The sequence below is a fragment of the Narcine bancroftii genome, chromosome 10, assembly GCF_036971445.1.
Source record: "Narcine bancroftii isolate sNarBan1 chromosome 10, sNarBan1.hap1, whole genome shotgun sequence".
Lineage (NCBI taxonomy): Eukaryota > Metazoa > Chordata > Chondrichthyes > Torpediniformes > Narcinidae > Narcine > Narcine bancroftii.
In genome coordinates, this window is record NC_091478.1 from 86,992,682 (window position 1) to 87,017,348 (window position 24,667).

At 38.8% G+C, this 24,667-nt stretch overlaps 1 protein-coding gene across 8 annotated transcripts in view; it reads right to left on the reverse strand.

Moving 5' to 3' along the window:
* The window catches only part of phkb (phosphorylase kinase, beta), a 167,244-nt gene that overhangs the window by 63,597 nt on the left and 78,980 nt on the right, over nt 1-24,667 (reverse strand). For all 8 annotated transcript variants that reach the window (XM_069901672.1, XM_069901671.1, XM_069901670.1 and 5 more), the window contains 2 exons: nt 18,614-18,772; nt 13,197-13,291 (listed from right to left, as the gene is read on the reverse strand). In XM_069901672.1, coding sequence (XP_069757773.1) covers nt 13,197-13,291; nt 18,614-18,772 — 254 coding nt within the window. The remainder of the gene's footprint in view (nt 1-13,196; nt 13,292-18,613; nt 18,773-24,667) is intronic.

The following is a 24,667-nucleotide window of genomic DNA, read 5'->3' on the forward strand; positions in this document are numbered from 1 at the left end:
AAGTCACCATGGAACATCATTTGAGAAAATTTGCAAGCTTTTTATTTCTGGCTTCAAGCACGTTGTTGTTATAAATCATGCCCATCCTTTCCCCTTTTTCTTCAGAAGATACTTCTCTTTCAATATATATCAATATACTGTTGCACAAATATTCTGGAAAGCACTGGATCATTATATTTCTGTTTCATAAAATTCGGCAAATATTTTTGTTATGGCAGCCCTGTGCTGCAAATGGAGAAGATTGTACATTAAATTATTTTTGAACTGTTTGGTCTAAAAATTAAGTTGGTAATTTCTTGTGGAGTCCTTTAAATCCAAATGTTATATATGAAAAATAAAGGATCAAAATTCAGCCATATTTATAATATAACCTTGTCAATCAAGGTTGAATTGTCCCAATTACATATTTGATGGCATACAAGATCCACCCCCCCCCCCCCCCCCAAAAAAAATGGCTCAAAAATATTCCCTGGGTCTTGTATGAGAAGTTGAAATTAGGGTGATTAACGTTAACAGTGATCATCATTGCTGTGTGGCTTACTAACGTCACCGCCGTCTATTGTTGGGGACTGGTGTGGGTTGTCGGAGCAGGGTGGTGGGATCAGCGTAGGTACCGACAGCAGGCCACCAGGAGAGAGTGTAACCAGCACAGGTTGTGACAGTGGGCTGGCAGGAAAGAGAGGGACTAGTGTGGATAGTGACAGTGGGCCGCAGGGAGAGAGGAGGACCAGTGCCATACTGGCACTTGGTCTTGTATGCCATCAAATACTGTAGATATCACCAATATATTTGTGTTTAAACATTGTAAAAGAAAAATTCAGGTGGTAATTTAGAAGGGACAGGTTCATGCAAAGAATTCCCTTATGAATCTGACTGAGTAGTATTTAAAGAATTCATTCCCCTTGAAAACATGCTCATTGCTGACTAAACTTGATTAAAGGCCTTAAATTATTCAGCTAATTACTGGATGAAAAAAAAGTCAAAATGCCCAAACTCTTCCTGACCACCACAAGAATTGTCGATCAAGGTGGCTGTTCCATCAAGGGGCATTGAGATTCGGCATGAAATGATGGCTTTGTCATTAACATGCATTATATATGAATTGTCTCCGCTCCAACATCCATTGGAGCGCTTACATCCCTAACGTCGAAGTACTCGAGATGGCAGAGGTCGACAGCATCGAGTCCACGCTGCTGAAGATCCAGCTGTGCTGGATGGGTCACGTCTCCAGAATGGAGGACCATCGCCTTCCCAAGATCGTGTTATATGGCGAGCTCTCCACTGGCCACCGTGACAGAGGTGCACCAAAGAAAAGGTACAAGGACTGCCTAAAGAAATCTCTTGGTGCCTGCCACATTGACCACCGCCAGTGGGCTGATAATGCCTCAAACCGTGCATCTTGGCGCCTCACAGTTTGGCGGGCAGCAACCTCCTTTGAAGAAGACCGCAGAGCCCACCTCACTGACAAAAGGCAAAGGAGGAAAAACCCAACACCCAACCCCAACCAACCAATTTTCCCCTGCAACCGCTGCAATCGTGTCTGCCTGTCCCGCATCGGACTTGTCAGCCACAAACGAGCCTGCAGCTGACGTGGACTTTTTACCCCCTCCATAAATCTTCGTCCGCGAAGCCAAGCCAAAGAAGAAAGATATGAATTAAAACAAAACTTGGTAGAATGCCATTTTTAAATGCAAGCCCGATATGGATGATTTAGAAATTCAAAATCTGACAGAGCATTAGATTTTTCAAATCTCAGAATCCTCAGAAACATTTTTTTTGGATGCTTATGCAGATTTTTAAAATTTAAACAAGTACTATTGCTTTTCCATTTACAGCAGTCATATATATTATTTTACAAATATACATTAAATTTTCAGGTAGTAAACAGCTATGTTTACTTCTTTGACAGTCTTAAATGAACAGATTATCCACATAATTTTGCATATTGCCCCCAGCAAAATAATTCACTCTTACTGAAAATACTTGACCTTCACCAACACACAAAATTCTTTTAAGTTCCGATGACAGTAGAGACTGTACTTGACTTGGGTGTGAATTCTCCCTGTTCTGGTTCAGGTGTAACTTTTGGATCCAATGTTTATTGTTGTACCCCTTTAATTATCTTGATTTAATCCTTTAGTTAGCACATTACCTCTCCTTGTATCCTTAGGTCAAAATTGTTTTGCATTCCAATCAGAAACCTAATCTCCATTATCTGGCCTTTATCCTTTAACAAAAGTAAAATATTCCAACCAAGTAAGTCAATGATTTAAATCAGGGAACAATGTGAATTTAGAAGAGAAAAATCAGTGCCAGTGTCCTATACCAGCTTGGCACGGATAATATTTGCACAATTTAAAACAGGTACAATAAACTAGGTTGCATAATTTCTTCTAAACCATTAATTTCACTCTTCATTGAACAAAAAACTTGCAGTTTTCAATAATTTAGATCTTAAACAAAAGTTTTAAAATGGGAAATGGATCATTTTAGAACACAAATAAATATGTATTATATAACACAAGGATAAAAAATGTTTCAGTGTCATTTAGCAAATGTTCCACTAATTCAAGTGAGTCGCCTCAAGACTAAATGACATTTAGCACATAATCGTAATGTAGTCTAATTTTGGAATGGAGATGAATTCATCCTACAGATAAATGCCTTCTTCTTTTATTGTCAACAAAGGTATTACAAGTAGGAGTAAAATTGAAAATGGAAGAAGAGCTTATAAATGAGGATCTGCATCTCTATTGACTACAGTTCTCTTGAATTATTAAGTGGTTCAGACATTGCAGTAGGTAAGCTTTTCGTTTGAAGATTTTTCAGTGAATTTTACTTGGACTGAAATTGTCCCAGGCACAGCAAGTTGTACACTACAAAGGTTGTTTGAAAAAAGAGCAGTGCAAGCAGAAATATAAATAGATATTGCCAAGGGTGCAGCATGTTCAAACCTAAATATAGGTTTGCACGAGTGAAAAGGTTAAAGTTACTCTGCTAATAACTGCACAAAACCTCAGGAAGATGCAAGAATCAAATTTTCAGTCTTCCACTGGGTAAATTTATTCACTGTCATTCACTGCCAAAAAGTGCAAAGCGACAGTGACAATAAAAATAAAATCTACATTTCAAAAGACTTTATTTAGAATTTCTACTGACAGTTAGAAATGTACTATTTTTCTTCACAAAATTCACTCAAGCCCCAAAACTGATATTACAGTAAGTATTAATTTTATGTTCACCTTCACACAGCGAATATAATATCTCCAGATCTATTAGAGAATCAAAAGGGCAGCATGACTGAGGAATTGAAGTACCAATCAAAGAAAGTTGTTGAGCTTGAAGGCCGTTATGTACCAGAGACCTGATAATTTGCACCCAAGTTTTGAAATAGATAATTTAAAAAATAATGGCTGCTATGATGAATTTCTAAAGCATTGTAGTTTCTGAAATTGTTCCAGTGGATTAGAAGATGGGATTGTGAAATTAACTTCCCACCCCCAAATCGAGAGAGAGAGCGAGAAATCTATAATGATGTAATAAATGGACGCTTTGAAAAGAACAACAGAATTGAACAGAGCAAACATCGTACTTATGAAGAGAAAAGCATGTTTGACTACTTCACTGGAATTCTTTGAGAGTATAACGAGCAGAGATAAAGGAGAAACCAGTGGAACCAGCCTCATGAAGCTTTGCTTTATTCCATCTATGGGAAATACATTTTGAGAATGGAGACCATAACTGCACAGTTCACCAAGTGTAGTGTCAACAAGTCCTTCTGTAATTACATACAGAACTTTGTACTCCTCCCTTCAAATCTTTTCACGATCAAGGCTAAAATACTATTTGCCCTCGTAATCATTTGCTGCATAATATACGGTCTTTCAAGTACACTCGGAGCCTTTTAAACAGGTCTCTTCCCATTTAACAAATGTTCCGCTTTTCTGGTCTGTACCCACAATGAATAGCGATACATTTTAGTTATTTTCTCAATTACTCACTCAGCTTATCCACATCACTTTGAAGCATCTTTAAATCCTAAGCCAAGCACACAATTCAACTTCATTTAGGTATCAAAAGCAGGAAAACATGATATTTGGTTTGGGACTAGGAGGGTGGGGATTTGTTCCAGCATGGATTAGTAGGGTCAAACTGGCCTGTTCTGTGCTGTATGTGGTTATATGGTTAAATTATAAAAAGATGCAACCAAAACATCATTCCCTGCAGAATCTCACTGGACACAATCTGTTCCATTAAAAACATCCATTTGATCTCACCTCTTACTTTCTATCTAATAACCAGGTCTGAATTCACAGCAGCCTCCCAATCATTATTGAAGACATTCTGAAAATCTGAATACACTACATCCGCTGGATTCTACCATACCTATGCCAGAAAATTTTCACCTTGAGAGTGGCTTGAATCTGGAATACACTGACGAATAGGATGGTGGAAGCAGAAACTCTGACAAAATTTAAGACGCATCTAAATCTTAGATAGCTCTTCCCTCCTTCCCTGATCACCAGAGCTGAGTATCGGTATCACGAAATCCAAAGGACTAAGGAGCTTAATAGAGACTATCAGTGGTTTCCTCAAAATTGAAATCACTTCGTCTGCCACTCCCATGGTCACCAGTGCAATTTTCAAATTTCATCATTATCTACTGCCTCTTGTATCCTATAAGATAACTCAAGTGTAGCCAGCCAATCAACTGAAGTCCGTCTTTAATTTAGCCATCACAAGTCAATTATATAATTATCTGCCATTATTTCCTATTAACTGCTTGAATCATTAAGTTCACGTTCTTTGTATTTCTAGTTTTTTTTTTTCTAATTTACCCTCAGTGATTCATAATTGCAAATTTGTAACTTGTACTAAAAGCAAAGCTTACCTGTCTGGTTATATGCGGATCGCTTTCCCAGTCAAGACACTTCTTTCAACCAAAAAAGCTTTTCAATCATGTATGACATCATCCTCTAATGTTACATTGCATTTTATTCATGTAATATGGAACAACAAATTTCCCTATTTTGCAATATCAGTTCTCATTGGGATGAGGATCAGAGGATAATGAGCTGTGAAATTCACTATGACGGATGCCAAATTGTGGAAAATGTTTGAGAAAGATACTTGAGAAACAGGATCGGAGGGCAAGGCTTGATTATAGGGATAGTCAACATAGCTTTATGTGCGAGAAATCATGTCTCACAAACTTGCTTGAATTTTTATTTTACAAAGCGGTGACTAACAGAATTGATGAGCATGGTGATAAATGCCTTCATGGACTTCAGCAAGGCCTTTGATAGGGTCCTGCATGAAAAGCATGAGACCCAGGGTGAGTTAGCAAATTAGATACAAAATTAACTGAACTTGGTGGTAGGAGTCTAAGGGTTGTATTGTCAGATTGGAGCAGGTGGCTAGTGGGGTGCAGCACAAGAACCTCTGTTGCTTGCCCTATGATTTAATGATTTGGATGAGAATGTAGGTGGCATTATTAGCAGGTTTACAGACAGCACCAAAATTGATAGTACAATGGATAATGACTGAAGAAGGTTGTCAGAGGTTACAACAGGACACAGGTAAAATGGACAAGGGAATGGCAGATGGAACTCAACTCAGGCAAGTGCAATGTGATGCACTTTTGGAAATTAAATCAGGGCAAGACAAAAGCATAGTGAAAGGCATGCTTCCGAGAAGCGTTGTTATTTGGGGTGTAAATACGTTGCTCCTTTAAAATGGGCACACTGGCAGAAAGTGCTTCAATTGCAGAAGGCAAGCAGGCACATTATGTCAAAGAGTCGGGGTGTTAGAGTTGTACAAAATTGGTTAGGCCTCACCTGCCATTCTATTGTGTGCAGTTCTGTTCATCACGCACTTTAGGAAGGATGTGATTACACGAGGCAGGGTGCAGCAAAGTTTCACAACGATGTTGTTGGGTTGGAAGGCTCGAGTTGTCAGGAAAAATTGGATGCACTAGGTCTATTTATCCTGAAACAAAGGCTGAAAGGTAACATTATAGAGCCATAATTAGGCGAGGCAGGGATAGGATATATAGTGTCTGTTCAAGTGTTTAAAATATGATGTAGGTTTAAGGTGAGAACAAGAAGCTAATAGCATATGAGGGGTAAATGTTTCTACATCAAATGTAGTTGGTATCTGGAATGAGCTGCCAGAGGAGGAGGCAGGAACAGCTACAACTTTTAAGAGGCATCTTGACAGGTAGTTAAATGAGTAGAGCAGAGGGATATGGAAATTATGCAGGCACGTGGGATTAGTATGGATTAGCATGGATGCAGAGGGCCAACAACAACCTTGCACTCAATGTCACCAAAATTAAGGAGCTGATTGTTGATTTCAGGAAAGCCAGAGGTGTCTAATCCAATGATCATTGGGGGTGGAGAGGGTGAGCACTTTTAAGCTCTTGGGAGTCACTATCTCAGAGGATCTTTCCTCACCCAACACACCAATGGCAGCATCAAGAAAGCACGTGAGCGCCTCTACTTCCTCAATAGTTTGCAGAGGTTTGGTGTGACCCTGGTGTGGTGGAAAGTGTGCTGTCTGGCTGCATCACGGTCTGGTATGGGGACATCAGTACCCATGAGCATAAAGCCCTCCAAAAAGTAGTGGACACAGTGCAGGACATCACAAGCAAAACCCTCCCCACTATCGAGAACAGCAGCAGGGATAGCAGCAGCAATCATCAAATATCCACACCACCCAGCACATGCTCTGTTCTCACTGCTGCCATCAGGAAAGAGGTTTGGTGCCACAAGACTTGCACCACCAGGTTCAGGAATAGCTGCTACCCCTCCACTTTCAGACTCCTCAATGATAAGCTCAATCAGAGACTCATCTTATTTGTGCACTTTACGGATTTTCTTTTTGTTCTCTCTGTATTGCATAATTTGTTTACATTCATTATCTGTTCTTTGCTCATTTACATGCTTGGGCTTTGTACACTTTTTTCAACCCTACTAATTAATGGTGATTCTGCCGCACTCGCAGGGAAAAAAGGAATGTCAGGGTTGTATGTGATGTCATGTATGTACTCTGAATCTCGATGCAATTGCGATGGATGATCACCAATGAGCAAATTGACTCGCAGCAAGTTTGAAGAGCCAACAGATCCACTCATATTTTCAATATTTCTATGCCATTATGTTCAAATTAATTGCTACTACTATATCTTGAACTTGCTTGAACTATCCTAGAGAAACTGAAAATGACTATTTTTAAACATCCATTAGCCCAGAAAGATGCTCTAATAATAATGATTATGGAAGGAAAATCTAGTCTTCAGGGTATTATTTTTCACATCACTAGTCATCTAAAATGTAATTTTATCAAAAATGCCAATGCATTTCAATGCTGTGAAAATTTTAGTTACTGCGAAACAACCTTCCAGGCATTATATTCTTTTTAAACAAGCACACCATGTCATTTCTTTGTGTTATTATTACAGGCAGAGGGTTTGAAATTTAAAAAAAAAGCTTGTAAAAGGCAAAACAAAATTTACGTCTTTGAACTTGATCTTCATTACACATCTTTTTTGGCTTCTGTGCATTATTTTGCAATAAATAAAATATTCTGATTTGTACAATCAAGTTTAAATTTTGCATACATGATCTCTCAAATCTAACTGCTTTTTTTTTTAATTATTTTTCACACTATGAACCATACTAACCAAAATACCCACAAACTTTTTCCTCTTGAATATACACAGAGTCATTTTCTTCTTGAAGTGTCACTTTTCCACTTTACCTGTTCACACACTTCATAGATATCTTAGAGATTCTGGAGTGGATTTAGCCACTGCTAGTCAAACACAAACTTCTGATAGTCTTAACAAACTCTTCAATAGCTAAAGAAAGTAAAATATGAAATTCTGCAGATGCAGTGATTGAAGTAAAATCACAACCGTCGTTTTGGGCTTGAGCCCTTCATCAAGGTACAAGTGTTCTTTCCATTAATGATAAGCATGTTCTATATTCTTCCCTTTAAAACACCAAAGTCCTGAAGTCGCTTTTGATTACAGAAACAAATGTCAACCCAAGGTCAATTTTTCCCATAAAAGTCTGACTCATTACAATAGTTATTTTCTGTGTCTAACATTGTAAACGAGATGAGATTTTTGTAGGTTTATTTCAGTAACTTTATACGTTATTATATCTTTTGATTAAAAAAGATGTGAGAAAATGAGAAATAAAATGTTTTCTTTCCAGACTTCTATAGCAATTTCAACAAGAAAAGATTTCTGTGCCTAGTAAACCATCCATAACATGATTTCCCATTGAATTCCATGTTTTAAGTGGAGATGTATTCTTTCAAACAGAGGATGTTAGGCCAAAGTTGAAGTTATATGTATACTTCCGATCATGACAAACTAAGAGAAGGAACTGAAGATTTACAAAATGGCTATTATAATGTGCAAAATATTCAAATCTTATTTTTCTTATTCATTCCTACAACATAGTAGTTCCTAGTAGCAAGCTGAACCCCTAAACTTTAGACAGCAATCAGTGATATTTTATTATTTCATTCTGCATTGTATTACCTCAAACAGCCTAAAGGTTAACAATATCATTCATCACTTTTACAATTCACTCATTTTCTAAGTGTAGCCATTGGTGAACCTTCTTCATGATAGCATCGACCTGAAGGCCCCAGGTCAGATCTTCAGAGATGTTGACACACCGTAATTTTAAGTTCTTAACCCTCTCCACTGCTGATACATCAATAAGGACTGGCTCGTGTTCTCCTGATTTCCTACTCTTGACGTCCACAATTAGTTTCTTAGCTTTGCTAGCGTTGAGTGCAAGGTTGTTGTTTGTTGTGATCCATCTCCCTCCTGTATACTTCCTCATTGCCATCTTTATTTATGATGACGACTGTGTTGTCATTGGCAAATTTGTAGATGGCATTTGAATTGTGTCTAGCTGCACAGCCATGGGTGTAGAATGATTTAGAGCATGCACCTTTGAGGTCCGCCTGTGTCAATTGTTTCATATTGACTGTGGTCTTCCAATGAGGAAGCCAGAATCCAGTTGCAGAGGCCTAGATTTTGGAGCTTATTGACCAAAATTAAGGATATGATGTTTTTGAAATCTGCTGTAGTCAATGATGTACATGTTGCCGTTGTCTAGGTGACCCAGCCGTTGTCTAGGTGACCCAGTCGTTGTCTAGGTGACCCAGCCGTTGTCTAGGTGATCCAGAGTTCAGTGGAGATCCCGTGAGATTGGATCTGCTGTGGAGCAATTGTGGCAGTAGGTGAATTGCAGTGGGCCCAGATCTTTACTGGGGTACGAGTTAATTCTGTCCATGGCCAACCTCTCAAAGAATTTCATCATAGTAGATGTGAGTGCTACTGGGCAAAGGTCATTTTTATTTTTTAATATTTCTCCAATTTTTCCAAAAAAATATTATTTTCTCTTTTTTATATTCTCTCTGTATTGCATAGTTTGTTTACATTTGTTTGCATTTCTTTGTTTGCTTACATATTTACGCTATGTGCAGTTTTTTTTGCACTACCAGTTAGTGGTAATTCTGCCGCACCTGCAGGAAAAAGGATCTCAGGGTTGTACGTGATGTCATGCATGTACTCTGACAATAAATCTGCTCTTCTCGGGCATCGGGTTGATTTATGCTCTTTTGAAGCAGGTGAGAACCTCCGACTGCAGCAGTGAGAGATTGAAAATGTCCATGAACAATACAGCTAATTGATTGATGCAGATTTTTAGTACTCTGCCAGATACACCATCAGGACTTGAAGCCTTGTGAGGGTTCATCTTCTTGAAGGATGTTCTGACCTTGGCCTCAGAGATTGATATCAAAGGCTCATCAGCTTAGCACAGATTCTCATGGATACCATTAAGTTCTCCTTTTCAAAGCCAGCATAAAAGGTATTTAGCTCATCAGGTAGTGAAGAATCACAGCCACTTATGGTGTATGGCCTTGCCTTGTACAATGTAATTGCCTACAATCCCTGCCATAGTTGGTGAGTATCTGACTCAGTATCTGGCTTCCGTTGGAAATGCCTCTTTGCTGCTGTGATAGCCTTCCATAGGTCATATATGGACTTTCTGTAGAGATCGGGATCACCTTTCTTAAACGCCATCAATTTTTCCCTCAGCAGGTTGCAAATCTTTTGATTCATCTATAGCTTTTGGTTGGGGTACTCACGATGTGTACGCATGGACCTGCACTCATCCACGAAAGTCTTGATGTTGGTGACACCCAAGGCACGTTCATTCAAGTTCACTGATTCAAAGCAGTCCTACAGGCACACTTCCATCTCCCTCAACCACACTTTCACCATCCTCAGTCTCTGCTTGTATGCTGGGAGTAGAATTACAGCCAGGTGATCAGACTTGCCGACATAATAGAAGACTAACCTGATGAGAAGCACAGGATAATACCAAAGAAAACTCCATGTGTCCCCGATGAATAGGCCCTTCACGTAGCCACAGCTAAGGTGAGGAGACCCTATCCAAAATGAGCCAGCAGGACCAGACAACTAAAGGACTGCGCAGGGCAATTGACGGAGGTCTTCACAGACATCTTCAACACCTTGGGGCAACAGTCAATCATTCCTGGAGAGTTCAAGACAACCATCAACATCCCAGAACCCAAGACAAAAACCAGCCTCAATAACTACTGACCTGTGACCAATAGTGTCATTAAGTTTGCAGATGCCACAACAGTAGTTGGCCTCATCAGCAACAATGATGAGTCGCACTACAGAGGAGAGGTGGAAAATCTTGTGAAAAGTTGTGAGAGTAATAACCTGAGTGTCAATGTGGACAAGATGAATGAGATGATCATGAACTTCAGGAGGGTCAGGAATGACCACCCTCCACTACACATCAACAATTCTATAGTACAGAAAGTGGAGAGCACCAAGCACCTTGGAGTCCACTTATCTAGTGACTTATCATGGATACTCAACATCTTCTCACTTGTCAGGAAGGCGTGACAGCGACTACACTTCCCAAGAAGACTGAAGCGGGCAAGGCTATGGGCCACCATTACGTCAATCTTCTACAGTATTTCTCATGAGAAGGTCCCCACTGGCTGCATCAGTGTGGTATGGTTGCTGCAGAGAAACGGACTGGAGGTTAATCCACAGGAGTGACAGAGAGGATCACTGGAATCTCCCTTCCCCCATTAATGTGATCTACTGAGACCATTGACTGAAGAGGGCATGCAAAATCCTTGAGGATCATTTCCACCCTACACAGCATCTATTAGCTGTTCCTGTTGGGGAAGTGATACAGGAGTATCAGATCCAGAACCAACAGGCTGAGTGACAGCTTCTTCCCACGGGCAGTGAGAATGCTAAACGACTAAAGGAACTGCTCACACTAACCACCCAAGTCTCCCATATTCATGAAACAATATTTCTTTGTATAGATGAAATACTTGTCCTGTATATGTATTGTTTGTCTGTATGTGTGCTATGTCTAATGTTGTGTCTGCATGTTTTGTACTAAGGACTAGAGAACGCTGTTTTGTTGGGTTGTATCTGTACAATGAGATGACAATAAACTTGACGACTTGGGATGGCTCGAGTAGGCATTCTTCATGGCGGTGTAGCAGTGGTCAAATGTGTTGCCACCCCTGATTTAGCAGGTAATGTGTTGGTGATAGTTTGTTAGAGAAATCTTCAGATTGGCCTGATTGAAGTCATCTGTTATGATCAGGAATGCGTCAGGGTGTGCTGACTCATGCCTGCTGATCACAGAGCTCCTCCAGTGCTAGTCTTGTAGCCTGGGTGGAATGTACACAGTGACCAGGATGATGGTGGTGAATTCCCTTGGCAAATAGAATGGATAATACTTGATTGCCAGATGTTCCAGGTCGGGGGAGCAGGACTGGGACATAACAGTCATGTTTGTGCACCGCCTTCTCTGTTTTTCCTGACACCGGTGTCTGGTCCACACCATCGAGTTGTAGCACTGTGTCCAGAATGCCCTCGTTCAGCCATGTCTCAGTGAAGCACATTGCACACCAGTTCCTGATATCCCTCTGCTACCGTAGTCTGGCTCGGAGTTCATCCACCATGCACATATTCAGGTTGTTACATTGTTTTGAGAGTGGGATGGGACGTGTAATTTTAAATAGGAGGAGAAAATGGTTGTGACAGTTTGATTATGGCATGGTAGAGGGGATGTGTTACATGATTTGTTGGGTAACTAGTTTGGGCAACATACATTCCTCCTCCTTTTGAATCTTAAAAGCTATGAAAGGGACAGTCATTTTGATTTCAGCACTTGGTCTTCCTTCCAGGTGATATGGCTTCTCAGCCTGAAAACCTCAAGCACCAGAAGCTTAAAAGCATAAAGATGGCCAAAATTAGAATGAGAAACCTTCGTAAAATGTGCAATGACTATCCTGCTTTTCACGAGCAGATTGGTAGACTGCCCATCGTCTAGTGAATATTAATGATTCAGCAAGTTTGAAATGAATTAGGTTTTGAATGTTGGTATTTTGAAATATCAGTTTATTCCCAATGATAACGTTTTGATGTTTGCCATGCAGTCTATTTCATTCCACCTCATAGCAGCAATACATTTTCACCTTGTCATCTTGATGGTATGACTTAATTTTCCAATGACCTAAATTTCTAACAGGATGATCAACTTGACAGAAATGCTCATTTTGTTTGTGAGACACCCATTCTCACAATGCCAGTTTTGGAATTACTTCAAAATTTTAAATAGGAATTAGAGAATTAAATTATCCCTTTGAAACATTTGATAAAGTGGTACAATTTCTGCCAAAGGGTACAAAACAATTTGGAAGATCTCAAAGTCAAATAATATGCATCAACTTCAGGATTTCTGATTACTTTCTGTATTCCCTTTGCCTCATAATATTTCCCTCCAAAATATTAAAGCAGTTTATGTCATAAAAGAATAACAAAGTGGGTATTATCAACACACATCTGGTTAAACAAGACTTGACCCCAACATCTCCATTTGTGTTTTGCAATCAACACAAATCTAATGCTTTTTAAAATTAAAATTAATCTGTTTATAATTTCAATTCTTATTACTTTTTTGTTTTCTTGATTCTATTTTTCACTGCACTGGCTTTGTTTTCTTCCAAGTTTCATTTTCTTATCTTTCATTCTTACCTTAACTTTCATTACTTTTTTTTTAAAAAAAGTATATTAGCAGCATTATCTTTAAACTAACCTGGTTGGAATATCTCATGCTGATATTCCTTTGTTCCTTTGGCGGAATGTAACGCCTACATGGATCCAGATCCTGTGGGCTGATCAGTTCTTCCACTGTTATGGATAACGTGCAAGAAAATAGTTCAGCATTAACTAAAATTTGATGATTATTTCATTACTTAAATCCATAAAATTATCAATGATTAATTTTGTAAGATACCTTGTCTTTATCATTGGACACAATTTGTGGATGTGCAGAAATATAGACTAGGTTACAAGTGAGGGTGGCTATAATTAGAGGACAGGCAAGTAGAATAAAAAAGGCAAAAAATAATGGTCTGAATAATGGTTATAGTGCCCTGTTCTGTGCCTGTCGCACATTTTCTTTTATTCTCTTGCAGTCTTTGACACCTTTCATGCTAAACCCTCATCATCCAAGTTTATAATTACTTTCAACATTATTCACTAATGACACTCAAATGACTCAAAAACCACTGCTAACCACCCCCTTTCTCATTTTTGCACTCTTAACATCTTCATCTAAATCAGCAGAAATTATAGAGGGAGAGTACATGATGACTTTGCCAGCAATAATTCCAATCTGTGAAACTTGGCTGAATGGTGTGTGTACAACAATTTCAGAATCAATGTCACCAAAACTAAGGAGCTGATTGTGAACTTCAAGGGTCTACCATCCAGTGATCATTGGGGGATCAGAAATAGAGAGGGTGAGAAAATTTAAATTCATAGGACCTTTCCTGGACCCAACACACAAATGTCATCATGAGGAAAGCATATCAGTAAATCTACTTTCCAAGGAGTTTGAGGAGGTTTGGTATGACAATGAAAACTTTGGCAAATTTCTACAGATCCACAGTGGAAAATGTGCTAATAAAAACACACTAAAACATTGGAGGAACTCAGCAAGTCTCCTCAGCATCTATAGCAGTGGTTCTCAACCTTTTTCTTTCCACTCACACTAAGTAATCCCTATCCCATCAGTGCTCTGTGATTAGAAAAGGGTTGCTTAAGTGCGAAGGGAAGGTTGAAAACCACTGCTCTGGACCCAATTGTTACTAAAATATTTTGCTTCAGAAAAATTGTCATTGCCCCATTTCCTTTGGAGATATGAAACAGTGCACATAACGAGTCAATTAGGTACGATTAAAACAGAGATTTTCAAACTTTTTCTTCCCACCCACATTCCACCTTAAGTAATCCAATACTAATCACAGAGCACTTATGACATAGGGAATACTTCCAGTGAGTGGAAAGAAAAAGGTTGAGAACCATTGGTCTATAGCAGTGGTTCCCAACCATAAGTGTTCTGTGATTAGTAAGTGATTGCTTAAGGTGGTATGCAAGTAGGAAGGGAAGGTTGAGAATCACTGCTCTAGACCCAATTATTACTGAAATATTTTGCTTGAGAAAAATTGTCATTGGTCCATTTCCTTTGGAGTTATAAAACTGTGCACATAATGAATCAATTTGGAATGATTAAAACAGTGGTTTCCAAACTTTTTCTTTCCACCCACATACCACCTTAAGCAATCCATTATTAATCGCAGAACACTTATGGCATAGGGAATACTTAAAGTGGTATGTGAGTGGAAAGTAAAAGGTTGGGAATCACTGGTCTATAAGATATAAAGATATATTGCTGACGTTTCAAGCCTCTGCCCTTCTTCAAGGAATAAGCAAAATAAGCCAGAAGCAGGAAATCAGAAAGTCTCCAGAATTCAAAAGATGCTGGCTGGAGGAGGCATCCAAACCAACAAAAGGTGTTAATTGGATAAGATAAGAGACAAGGTAAGAATTTATCATGCTTGTGAGAAAGGAGATGGAATGGAGAGACAGAAATAGGAAAAGGTCACGGTGGGGAGTGGGGGGAAAGAAAGCCAAAGAAGTCAATATTAATGCCATCCAGCTGGAAGGTGCACAAAGCAATCTTCCAGGCTGAGCTGAGTCTCTCCGATGTAGAGGAGACCACAACAGGAGCAACGGATACAGTAGATGACCCCTGCAGATTTACAAGTGAAATGTTGATTCACTTGGATGGACTGTGGTGCTGAGGGGAGGAGGTGTGGGCAAGGGAGTTAGAGAGGGAGCGGTCCCTGCGGAAGGCAGAGAGGGGAATGTGTGTCTTGTGGTGGGATCACATAGTAGGTGGTAGAAATAGCAGAAGAGGATATGCTGGATGCGGAGGCTGGTAGGTGAAGATGAGAGGAATCCTGACCTGGTTGCATGTTGGGGCAGAGAGGATCAGGGCAGATATGCAGGTAATGGAGGATGTGCGCGTGAACGCCAAGTTGGTGGTGCTAGAGAAAAAGCCACATTGTTTGAAGAAGGAGGACATCTCTGATGATCTGGTATGGAATTTCTCATCCTGAGTGCAGATGTAATAGAGATGGAGGAATTGAGAGAATGGAATAGAATCCTTTTAGTGCACAGTGTGAAGAGGTGCAGTTGAGGGAGCTGTGGGAATTAGTGGGTTAAAAGATGTCGAGAGAGAGTTGCTAGAGATGGACCGCGTGAATCTGAGGTCAAGGTGGAAGTTGCCAGCAAAGTGGATGAAGTCAACGAGCTCATCATGGGTACACGAGGCAGCATCAAACTAGTCATCGATACAGCAGAGGAAGAGTTCAGGGGTCTTGCCTGCATAGGCTTGTAGCATGGATTTCTCCATGTAACTAATAAAATGGCAGGCATAGCTGGGGTCCATGTGGGTACCCATGGCTACCCCTTTAACCTGGACAAAATGGGATGAGTCAAAAGAGAAATTGTTGAGAGTGCGGACAAGTTCTGCCTGCCAGAGGAGGGTAGTAGTGGAGGGTGACTGATTGGTTCTATTGTCCAGAAAGAAATGAAGGGCTTTGAGGCCTTTGGGGGATGGAGGCGTATAGGAATTGGATATCCATGGTAAACATGAGATGATCAAGTTCAGGGAACTGGAAGTTGTTGAAGTGATGGATGGACCACAACAGCCCCACCCTTGTCTGCAGGTTTGATGGTGAGATTCATATTAGTTTGGAGAGAGGGGATGGCCAAGCGTTTAGAGGGGGTGAGATTGGAATGAGTGAGGGGAGTAGTGAAGTCGATAAAATTGATGTCACAGCAGCAGTTGGAAATATAAAGGTCCAAAGCAGGTAGAAGACTGGACCGGCTGCATCACGGCTTGGTATGCAAAAGGTAGTGGACGCACATCACAGCAAAATTCTCCCCAGCATTGATAAAATCTACCCAGAACACTGCTGTTGGAGAGCAGCAGCAATCATCAAGGATCCACACCACCCAGGACATGCTCTGTTCTCACTGCTGCCATGAGGAAAGAGGTACAAGTGCCACAAGACTCGCACCACCAGATTCAGCAACAGTTGCTAGCCCTCCACCAACTGACTAAATAATAAACTCAATCAGGGACTCATTTAAGGACTTTTAAATTATGGATATTTATTTTCTGTATCACACAGTTTGCATTTCCTTCTTTACATTTCTCTCGTTTGTATATGCATCTTTTCTAGATAACAATTTTGTTTTGCTCAACCATAAAGTAGAAATTTTGCCTGGCCCACAGCAAAAGGAATTTCAGGGATGTCTGACCTCCGACAATAAATTTGAACTTTCAACTCTGAATTTTTGAACTTGAAATTCAACAGTCATCCACAATTCATCTCGTATTGGTTCCCTCTTTGTTTTTCTTCACTTACTTATTCCCCTTTGAAATCATCACTTAGAACCATCAATCAGTACCAACAATCCTTTTCAATCATTCACAGTTTCTACTCTTGAACTAATTGCTCTTCCATGAGCAAGTTTAGGTTTTTTGGTCAAAATTATCTCTTTCTAGTTGCCAATAATCGATTCAGCCTGTGCCATATTTTTGTACTGTCAGCTTTATGGTCATTCTCAACTCTGCTTCATTCCATAACAAAAAAAGCACACAAAGTTTGAACAAGATGAGAGAATAAGAGCCTGTGGATAGGGGAATCTTGAACTAAAAAAGAGCTCTGAAGAACTCAATGGGACAGGCATCACCAGCAGTGTAATGAAGAGATACCCAATATAATGAGGTGAGGGGAAGGTGCAATGAGAAAGGTGGCATGTGATAAGATGGATCGAGGTGACAGGACATGGACAGATTGAGCCAGGTAGAGGAGGGAATTGACAATATAATGAGGTGAGGGGAAGGTGCAATGAGAAAGGTGGCATGTGATAAGATGGATCGAGGTGACAGGACATGTACAGATTGAGCCAGGTAAAGGAGGGAATTGACAATATAATGAGGTGAGGGGAAGGTGCAATGAGAAAGGTGGCATGTGATAAGATGGATCGAGGTGACAGGACATGGACAGATTGAGCCAGGTAGAGGAGGGAATTGACAATATAATGAGGTGAGGGGAAGGTGCAATGAGAAAGGTGGCATGTGATAAGATGGATCGAGGTGACAGGACATAGACAGATTGAGCCAGATAGGGGAGGGAATTGACAGCGACAGAGTGGACATAGTGGAAGAGGCTGGAAGGTGATAAGAGAAGACAAGACTGTAGAGGACACTTGATGAGAAAAGATGGTAATGAGTGGAATCAATTAAGTAAGGGACACAGGCAGATGGGAATAGCAGGGGAAAGGTGGACAGAACCAATTGAGGTAAGGAAAATAATTGTGCAATGGGGAAAGATTGGAAAAAAAAAGGATGTATGCGAGAACCTGTGTAGACCAGAAGGAGAGGGAAAGGAACAGAACTCCAAGTTAACTGAAATTGGAGAATTCAACATTCATGCCATTGGGTTGTAGACTATCCAGGTGGATAGTCTTTTAGGTTGTGTTTAGCTTTAGCCTTACCCTGGCAGTGGAGGACATTTCAGTGTAGGAAAGGGTGGGGGGAAAACAATGAGCAATTTTTTTTGTTCTAGCCTCTTAACCTCCTGTGAAACAATCATTATTATATCTGTATTTGGTTACTTCACTTTGTTCCAACCACCCCTCTATTGCTCCACTCTCCAAATCTCTGCTAGTTTCATCCTGCTCTGCACCGTCTTGTTCAACCATTATCAACAACCTAACTGACTACATGATCTATCAGTGCCTCATGTTTGAAAATAATATTATTTGTATACATACCTTACCAAGGTTTATCACAGAAATTTTTTAAAAAATTCTTTTTATAAGCAATACCCATGACCACTCTATTTCTAATTCTATCTTCTTGAGCAGCCATCCTACTTTTGCACCATCAATGACAACTATGTTGTCCCTCTATTTTCAATTAAACACTTCTTAAAACACATCTTTCAGGCCACGCTATTAAAGCATTTCCCAATCTCTGCCATTGCTTTAGCTTTATGCATGCAATTCTGAAAATACTGGAATATTTTCATACAATGAAACTTGATTTTGTTTCAAATACGAGACTTACAAACCTAATGAGTTACTTACCAAGTAACTTTGCAATTAAATACAAAGCCTGTCCCCACAGGAAGAGATTTCCAACATGGCCAGAGTTGTTCGGGAACCGCTTCTGGCTGCCAGGTAATTCCCTTTCTAATTCAATAAAGTCAGCCGGCACGTAATAGTACTTTGGTACAAGAGCACAGCCTACATGATAAAAGAACATACAGTGATTAAAGATTGGCAGTTTGCTCAACATTTGGAAGATTCACATAGAAAGGAAAAAAAACAAATTATCAACTACCAAAATAATATTGACGCAAAATCAACTAATCCCCTTCACAATAGATAACCTTTCCTTTAGAGAATGGGAGAGAAAAGGGATCAAAAGAATAGAAAATTGTTTTTCGGGAAATAAATTATTATCTTTTGAACAAATGAAGTGCAAATACGGTATAACTCACGGTACAATGTTTGCATACCACCAATTGAAAACCTACTTGAAGGACAAATTGGGAAGCAGGCTGAGGTTACCAGAAGGAAGCAATTTTGAATATGTGATTACAGACACAATGATAATTAAAAGATTTATAACAAACATGTACATCAAACTGCAAGAGAAAGAGACGAGGAAACAAGCTGTAAACCCAAACAAAAATGGGAACAAGATCTAAACATAAAGAATGAAACATGGGAAAAGCTATGCTCCAGAACTATGAGAAATACAATAAACACGAAGTTACGCATGATACAATATAATTGGTTACACAGGCTATACATCACGCACCAAAACTTTAATAAATGGGACCCAACAATATCAGATAGATGTTTTTGCTGCAAGAAGGAAACGGGAACAACAGTACATGCAATTTGGGCATGTGAGAAAGTGGAAAAGTTTTGGGAAGATCTAAATCAGGTATTAAATAAAATCACAAAAAGCAACATACCAAAAAATCCAAAGATCTTTCTTCTAAGTAATACAAGAAGTAAAGAACTTGGACTCGATTTGGATGGAGCACAAAAAAGATTTATTATGATAGCCTTAGCTGTAGCAAAAAAATGTATTATGTCAACCTGGAAATCAGAAGATAGCCTGAGAATACAGCAATGGCACATAGAAATGAATAAATGTATTCCATTGGAAAAAATAACATAATTTAAGAAATAGCATCACATTATTCGAACAAATTCGGGAACCGTACATGGAACACAACAGAGAAGTCCTACCGCGGACCTCCACCACCTAAAATGACAGGAGAAGAAGACGAAATGAACTGACCCAGTATGTAAAAGTAGATGACACAATTTTCTTGTTTACTTTCATTGCGTGATGACATAGTTTAATGGGTTTACTGTATCATATATGTTGAACGTTGAGTGGGTGGGGAGGGTGGCGTGAAGGAGGGAGGGGGGAAAAGGGGAGAAAATGACTGTGTATATTTAAGAGGGAAATGTTTGTGTGTATTTTTGTCAGTATTGTTCATAATGCGAGAAATTAAAAAAATTTTAAGATTGGCAGTCTGTATAAAGTATAGGCTAGCTTTCAAATCACATGCAATGGTGATGCTGAGATGCAAACTGTCCACTAAATTTATTTATTTTGTCATTCTTAACCTGCAATTACATCGCTAACTGGATTGATACAAATTCCACATAAATTCTACTTATTGTTTTAAGATAAAATGACACACGGTTATTTTAATTTATAATATGGTTTCCTCCTTTTATTTCCCACCAGGTTCAACCTCCCCTACTCCCAAACATAATCTCAATCACTACCCATAATTGCCACCTGTCAAAGCTATCAATGTTTGAAATTTCTTAAAGCCTCTGATACTGAGAATCATTTAAATAGGTTAATGCATTCTGTGCAAGCCCTAATGTTGTAATGAAGCAATACAAGTATAGGTTCTTTGAAAATACAAATAGAACAAATCCCTAACCTATGCTACAAAGCTGCAATGCAGTTGCATCAGGTTATTCAAACCAAAGAATCCAGTTATTTGTGATTGCCTTCAAAACCTGAATTATTGCTTACAATTTACTCAGACTATTGCACTTTCACTTTGGAAAGCATAATTCAATTCATGTTATAAATTGGGGTACATTCCCCATCCATGCTGTTCACTCCATTTCACTAGTTTCAGGTGGGGTCAATATTGGTTCCCATTTTTCTCTGAGGAACAATCTTAGCTGGAGAAAACAACAGAAGGTCCCTTTGGCCACTCCGTATTTATTTTTTAGTTTTTTGAAGGACATAAGAGTTCCTTTTGTGTAATTCATAAAGCTTTTCAAAAGAATTCAGTTTTTCATAAACGACAATTGAACAAATGTTTTTCAAAATTAAGGTTTACAAGCAGTTTTACATAACGCAAATTATAGAGTCAAGTAATTTTTCAGAATCTACAAACTGTATTCACAGCTATCAACTGCAGTAGCTTCAGAAATGCTTTTTACATTTTTACTTCCTTTTGAAACTTATTCAGCATCTTACTGCAGAATATGTTTCTGTTCCTCATTGACAATTTAACATACAAAATCCATTTCCAGTTATGTTCTCAAAGAAACAGACAGCCTTGTTTAAAAAAAAAAGTTAAACAAAAGCGATTCGGCAGAAATTTATACAATTAGACATTTAAACTAAGTCACAATGGTGAGTGTACAGGAGCACAAGATGACAATTATAGCACAGTTGATTCGAGATTATATGCGGTCGAAAGGATGATGCATCATTAGCACAGATAAAACATTGACAGGCAAAAATGCTATTTGGTGTGAAGAAATATTAAATATAGAATCATCTTTTTCATTTGTGAGGCAATATTTAAGTTACCAAAGTCCAGATGCTAAGTTAGAAAAAATCCACAGCCTCTGAAGAAGCACAATTCTGAGTGGATTGACTGGTTCACATCTAGGCATTGAATGGCTGGCACTATGACATGCTTTACTATCTTCCCAGCTAGAATCCTCAACCGTTCCAAAGCAAAATAACACAAACCATGTTACAACCTTCAAGACTCAACAATGAACTTAAAAATTTCAGGTAATTAGGTTTTCTCATATGCATTAGTATTAATCAGTCTTGATGATAGCTCATCAACCTGTAACATTAACTGTGTTCCTCTCACTGCAGAGGCTGCCTGGCCTACTAAGCATTTCCAGCATTCCATTTTTTTTTTTTTTTATTTCCAGCAACTGCAGTGCTTTGTAATATCATTTTCAAAATCATCTTTTCACTTTCTTTTATTCTTATTCATCTTCCTGTATAAAAATCTCTTCCAGTAAGCTAGATGCAATGGGCAACTCTTCACACCCTCTCTGGCAATCCCAGAATTATGTCCAGTATTTTCCAATTTTATTTCATATTTCCAGCTTTGTTTATTTTCATGCCCTACTTTCTTTCCCTCAACTTGTGAATAGAAACACTGGATTTCCATAGATGAAATACCAGTAATAGTCAGACGAGCTGCAAATGCACAAAACTGATACTTAATGAGAGATAGCCCTCATTGTGGAGTCCAGTGCTTAAACTCAGTACTGCTCAGATTTCTCCAGCAAGATTCTGTGCCTAGCCATAGTTGCATAGAATTGGAGGTTCTACTGATTTTAATGGGGGTTTCAGGCCTGCAGATTAGGATGAAAAGAGAGAGGTAAGCTATCTATTTAAAGATTATTTTTTGAATGTTTTGTTTAATTATGTTGAAGTGACCTTAAAGCTTTTACTTAACTTTATTTTAAAAAATCTTTTTAGTTTATTTAATTTTTGATCATTTTTACAAGTTAGAGTCCATCTTGTGCATTCTGGTGAAAGATATCTGCCACCAAATGCCTGGTCACTATATTTAAATTTGGATCTATAGCATGGTAACAGGCCCTTTCAGCCCAGGAGCTGTGCCGCCCGATTGCACCCAATCGACGACAACCCCGGTACATTTTGAAGATTTGAAGGAAATAGAGCACCCAGAGAAAACCCACACAGACACAGGGAGAATATTGACAGCACCAAACTCGAACCTGGAATGCTGGTGCTGTTACAGTGTTGCACTAGCCACTACACCAACTGTGCCACCCTTTGTCTTCACCCAACTCCAAGGTTCAGAGGACTAACGAACTAGGTTCTCCACTTCAAGCCAGGCAAAGACTTGCTGATGGGGTAGATGGCAACTCCAGATTAGGGGCCAGTTCCAGGAGAATCTTGTCCAATATGCTCTCTAATGCCACAGTTAATTTATTTCAGTCGTCACCAATGGACATTTTTCCTGTAATTTTTTTTTAAAATTCCTAAGTGAAATGCACTTTCTAAATTACAATTCATTTTGAATACCTGCCACGGCTCCTTTATAATCAGTTTACTTATTTATTTTAATTACCTCCCATAAACTCATCTTCCTCACACTAATTATAAATTTGTTTCATGTAGTTCAATTGAAGATCAAAGTCACAACATTTATTGCAATACGCACCAAATTTCCAATTTATTTTCTGCTCAACTCTACAAATACTTTAGAAGATTAATAAACTATTTCTACCAATGATTTCTAAGCTTCACCCAAACAGATCATTTCAAATAACATCTTTATCTTTATCATCTCTTATCATTTATTCTCAGAACCGCTAGTCCCCATTCCATTTTGCCTCTCTCTTTGAGAAGTTCTGCACCTTGCACTCAATTTTGTTGCCTTTCACATTCAGAGAAAACCATTTTTAGCTTTGATTTCTACTGTTCTCTGATGTAACTTAGTCCACAATATTTATAATTGTGATTTTTTTTAAGATAATTGGCCTGTAGTTACCTGGTTTATTCCTGCTGTCCTTAAATAATGGAATATTATTTGTAGTATTTTCTGATAGCTTGACTCTGACTAAGAAGCAAACAAAAGTCAGGGCCCCAGAAATCTCCTCCTCGTTTCCCCATATCATTTTGGGATAGAGCTCATCCAGCCCTGTAGATTTGTCAACCTTTATCTTTTGCATAAGTATTACTTACAAATATTTAACTAGATAATCAACAAATTCCACCCCCCCCCCCTCCCCTGAACTCTTTCAGGGGCAAGTTTTTTGAGACAGAGAGTAGTTGATGTCGGGAATGCACTGGCAGAAAAAATGGGGAAAATCAGATCACCTTACTACACTGAAGACATTTAGGCAGACAAGGCATGATAGAATATGTCCCAATGCAGGTAAATAGGATTAGTGTAGATTGGCAAAAAAAAAGTGTAATGAAGGCTTGCTTCAGTCTAATTCACTAATGACCTGATTTAATTGTAAAAAGTGCCCCATGAAGCAAATCCCTGCCTCCACACCATTCCAAGCCACATATTCAATGTTATAAACTGTTCATTTCCAGAGTAATTATTTCTTGCCAGGAACAGATAAAAATTATTGATATGTCATTTTCAAAAGCTGGATGGATTCAAATAAATATTTTCATTGAAATGCTTTTCATGCATCACAAAAGGATGCTTTTCTCTTCCCAAAAATTGGTAGATAACCATTCAAATTACATACAATGCAAGAGTTACTTCAACTCATCATACCTGGAAATTACACATTTACTTGACATTACTAAATAACATTGCTCCTTTTACTTCAGTTATAGCAGCAAGTCCATGGGTCAATTCAGTTTTGGTGTGTCTCTTTTAAACTTTCATTTGCAACCTTCAGTTTTCCAAGTGCAACAACAAATGATAAAATTCAACAGAGTGTATGCCATCCTGAAGATCTCACTTTACAAAAGCATGACATGGAAGCAGAAGTACTGTTAAGAGTGTAAAACAATACAGAATGTCAGAAGGTAGGCAGGTTCAGTGTGTGATTACCAGGTTAAGAGAGGTTGAGAAAGATCTGAGTCTTAGTGAGAAACTGAATAATCATTAACACAGAGAGGACAAGATGGAAGAATTAAATAAATCAGTAATATTTCCTTCTCAATGAATTTTCATGAATCAATATCTATTTTTATTACTACCTTGGTTAAGAGTTTGTTTTTGGGACAAAACATTTTGACCACCATTGGATTATTATTTAACTATACCAAGTACTCTGCTTGACCTGTTGCTATCTAAAATACGCTGTTTGTCCTATCGAGTTTCTTCAGCTTTG